The sequence below is a fragment of the Miniopterus natalensis genome, chromosome 3, assembly GCF_054644295.1.
Source record: "Miniopterus natalensis isolate mMinNat1 chromosome 3, mMinNat1.hap1, whole genome shotgun sequence".
Taxonomy (NCBI): Eukaryota; Metazoa; Chordata; class Mammalia; order Chiroptera; family Miniopteridae; genus Miniopterus; species Miniopterus natalensis.
Genome location: NC_142083.1, coordinates 70,609,091 through 70,613,466, shown reverse-complemented (window position 1 = coordinate 70,613,466; position 4,376 = coordinate 70,609,091). Strand labels below are relative to the sequence as shown.

The window sequence follows — 4,376 nt, the reverse complement described above, 5'->3', positions numbered from 1 at the left end:
CCAGCTCTTCGTGTCACCATTCACTTTTAGCTCAGATGTCACCCCTTCGGGGGTGCCTTTCCTGAGCACCCTGTCAAAAATATAACAGGGCCACCTTATGCAGAAACTATCACATCGCTCTGCTTTATTTTTTATTTTTGTCCTTCCTCCCCTTCTTCCCCCTCCTCTGCCTCCCCCCTCCTCCTGCCTCCTCCCTTTCCCCCTCCTCCCTCTTCCTCCTTTTTCTCTGTCTTCTTTTTATAGAGACAAGCAGTTTATTTGGTTCCAAGGAGTGAACCAGGGATTCCTAATTCGTTTTCCCTCCTCTGGCTGCTGAACTGCGATCGCCTCGTGGGTAGCAACATACGAGAATTCCCTTGCGGTCCTTGATCTTTTGCAGAAATGCAAAGATGCTGAATTATGTGACTTGCAATTATTATTTTTGAGACAGAAGTGCCAGCTGTTGTGTTTTCCAGTGTATCAGCAATTGCTACATTTTCCTTCTTGTCTTCGGGTCTCATGGCCGGAAACAGAAGTGCTTCCTTTATGTTATTGGAGCCTGTGAGAAACACGGTGACTCGGTCGATGCCCACGCCCCAGCCAGCTGTGGGGGGCAGACCATAGGCCGAGTGGTGCAGAAGCCTCCATCTACTAACATGGCCTTATCATTGCTAGTGGCCTGTTCTTGGAAAAGCTGCTGTTGCCACATGGGATCATTCAGCTTGGTGCAGGCATTGCCTATTTCCTTCTTCATGACGAAGTGCTCCGTCATACCCAGAGCAGTGCCATTGGCCAGAGGTCTCATTATCTGTGAGCGGTCACAGATGAACGTAGGACTGATGCATGTCCCTTCCAGGAACTCCTCAACAAGCTTTTCAGGAAGCTTGGCTGTGAGCTTAGGTGGAGGGCATTCAACAGCTTTTGCCACACCGATATCATCAAGGATTTTGAGAGTTTCTTCAGTTTCCATGAAGTTAGTGCCTGGCAGCTTCTGCCCCAGGGATTCCTCAAGCTCTTCTATCGTGCTGATTCTCTGGAAAGGTGGAGTCAGTCTCATAGACTTGGCCCACTGTGCCACCTGGATGGTAGGTGACCTTGTAACTGCCAGTAATGTACTTCGCCATCCCTGAAATAATCCTGTCCGTGATTCCCAGGAGATTGTGATGGCTTGCGTAGGCCGCGTAGAACTCACAGGCGGTGAACTCAGGATTGCGAGTCAAGTCAACTCCTTCATTCCGTAACTGGCGCCCAGTTTCATAAACCCAGTCAGTGCCGCCAACCATCAGCACTGGCCTGGCTTAGTTGTTTCTCATTGAGCTCCCTCTTCTTGGTGTCCTTCTCTGCTACTTTCTTCTCAGTTTTCAAGTGACTCTTTAGCTTATTTTTGCTCACTTTTGGCTCACCAATGTCCACATTCACCTCGGGCTGTGCACCGCAGCCATCTCTCTGGAGGGCCTGACCTGAACAGCCTCCTCTTTATTTTAAAAAAGAGTTGTCATTCTGTCATTATTTTGTTAATTTATTTATTTTCTTTTTTCTCCCCATATGTTTCTCCCAAATAGAATGCAAGTACATGAAAGCTTCTATGTTGTTTGTTTTGCTCAACCCTGTATCTCTGCTAGTATGTAACACAGTGCCTGCTACATACAGTCACTCAATAGATGTTTGTAGGATTAATAGAATAAATGCGTTATTTGTCTTGCTCAGCTTTACAGCAATTTCTGTTCAATGCACATTTAAAAATAAAAAGTAATTAAATTTTATTAATTTAATTACTACATACAAAGCTGGTTTCAAACAAATTTACTCCAGAAAAATTTTGAAATGAGATTATCATCCACACAGGATTTTTAAACATGAACAAATCTGAGAAAGAAGAAAAGATAAAACTGTTAAAGAAGTTGTCAAATATTTTTGCACTGAAACAGTAGGAGTTAGAAAAGAGTAAACTGATGGTTCTGGTATATATATATATCTTTATTGACTTCAGAGAGAGGAAGGGAGAGGGAAGAGAGAGTTGAAATATCAGTGATGGGAGAGTCGTCATTGATCAGCCGCCTCCTGCATGCCCCCGACCAGGAATCGAACCGCAATCTCCTGGGTCCTAGGTTGATGCTCAACCACTGAGCCATGCCCGGCTTGGCCTGGTATATTTTTGAAGTCATGGATTTGGATGTTTTTCAGGAAAGTGTCACTTCATTCTCTCTTATCCAATCATTCATTGCTGACCGGGTTCTACTCCCAGTGAATTTCCTTTTTTCTAATATTTGTACCCAGAAAGGAAGATGCTAGGGAAAGAGTGCTGAAACACTGCCCTGAGTCCCTCAGAACAAGCCTGTGTATTATAACCAAGATAAATCCAAGGAGAAATTGATACTGAATGACATACTTATTTTGGTGTGATATAATCCTTTTCTAAAAGTTTGGGTAGATGTGGAGATGAGAGAAAAAAGAAAATGAGCACACTGTACACTGAAAGAAAAATGCATGTGTTCCAGAAAGTTCTATCTTTGATAACCTGGCACCACCTAGTGGTTAATGAATCTCGTTTTAGAGACCAGTCATTTTCTTAAGTGGTGGTTCTCAAACTTCCCTGGTTTGTCTCAGAATCACTCAATGACCTTGTACAAATACTCTACTCTTATAGATCCTGATTCTATAGGTTAGCTGCAGGGCTTGGGCATCAGAGTTTTAAAAACAAGTTTCCAAGGCGATTGCTTTAGTTGATGGTTTTAAAACTCAGAACTAATTTCTTTAGAAATTAGCCTGTTGTTGTTTGTATGATTAGCCCCTCCCCCTTTACCTTTGTAAAAAGCATTTATACAGAATATTTTACACTTAAAATCAACGCTCAAGCTTTTGCCCATGGAGGCAGCAGGTCCCAGAGGGCGAGAGCAAAGTTGGAAGGCCGAGCTCAGTCACACATCACTTCCTCCCCACTCTGCTGGTCAGAGCAGTCACCGGGTAACTCACGTGGTGGGGAATAGACTCCATCTCTCGATGAAAGGAGCTAAAATAACTTATGACCACTTTTAACTTACAATAGTGTATTTTAGTGAAATGAACATTGGGTGTCCTCTTATATCTGGTTTGGTTTTAAAACTAGAATTCAAACTACCCATGTGCTGGCAGATCACTCCTCCTCTCTCTTACTAATACTCTGGTAAATATTCTAACACCTCTATTCTTGCTCCTGATGAGTATTTTAAGCCAGGGTCCTTAATCTGTGGTGGGTTTAGTGAACCTTCTGTAAATAGAAAAATGAAGGGAAAGCTTAGACTCTCAGAGTAAATATTTTCCAAATTCACTGGAATCAATATCTTTTAAAAACTGTAGTAAATGATTTTGAATGGGTTTTTTAAACTAGTGATAGTTTTGTGTGAAATTAGTGTTTTGTTTTTTTTCTCTTAGGAGGAAGAAAAGGATGTTTTTATTTTCATAATTATGGCATCAATCAATACTTCTGGGGCCATTTAGATAATTATGCTAATAAAAATCTTCATAACAAAATAAAAATAATTTATGTTTTAAATACAGGTAGTTTTCTGAAGCACTAGTAAAATTTTAGTATCTTAAATTCAGAATCAGCTGATAACAATTGTTTAGTAAGTTATAAACTTTCATAAAGTGATAGTTCCCTGTAATGGAAATACAGTGGCACCTCGGCTTTCAAATGTCCCCGTTGGCGAACATTTTGGGCTATGAAGCCATAAACCTGCAAGGAAATGCTTCGGTTTCCGAACACGCCTCGGAAGTGGAACAGGCCCCGCAGCTCCCGGTGAGGGCAGGACCCCGAGGCCCGGCTGGGGGCTGTGGATGCCTCGGTTTGCGAACGTTTCAGAGCTGGAGCGGCCTCCGGAACGGATCCCATTCGAAAACCGAGGGACCCCTGTATCCAAAACTTACAGAGAGCTTTTGATAACCTGGGTTTCAAAAAGACAGAAAGAGAAGGCAGTGCCTTTCCAGGTGAGGAACTGCTTGGTGAGCTGTCGTACAACGTGTGAGAAGGGGCGGCAAGACCTGCCCCTAACAGAGCGGCCGCCCTCAGGCCGCTGGCCTCCGCAGGGAGGGAAAGCACCAGCCTGAATCAGCGCCTTTGCAGAGGCCAGCTTTCCTTTCTTTGAACCAAGATCCCTGACTCAGTTCTGAGCATTTCTTTCCAAGACTGTCTTTCTGGCTGGTCGCACAGAGCTCTCTTTACTATTCTATTTCTTTCCTCAAACAGCTGCTACTTAACAACTGACTTCAGGCTGTTTCCAAAGGTCCTCGAATTCACTGTTCCTTCTTTTGACTGAAGCCTTTATTTCCTAACGCTGGATCCACGTGTCTCAACCTGCTTTCCTCAGAATATTTGTCTAGATGCTCCTGAAACCAGAAAAAAAAGAGGCAAGTTTATA

The 4,376-nt window shown here is 43.2% G+C and overlaps 1 protein-coding gene across 1 annotated transcript; it reads right to left on the bottom strand.

Annotated features, from left to right (window-relative positions):
• Positions 1–254: 254 nt before the first annotated feature.
• Positions 255–3,850, bottom strand: LOC148093515 (lysine--tRNA ligase-like). Its single transcript, XM_087815194.1, is given in 4 exon segments — positions 255–607; positions 610–1,025; positions 1,027–1,272; positions 3,633–3,850. Coding segments are annotated over 4 exon segments (1,233 nt in total).
• Positions 3,851–4,376: the final 526 nt, after the last annotated feature.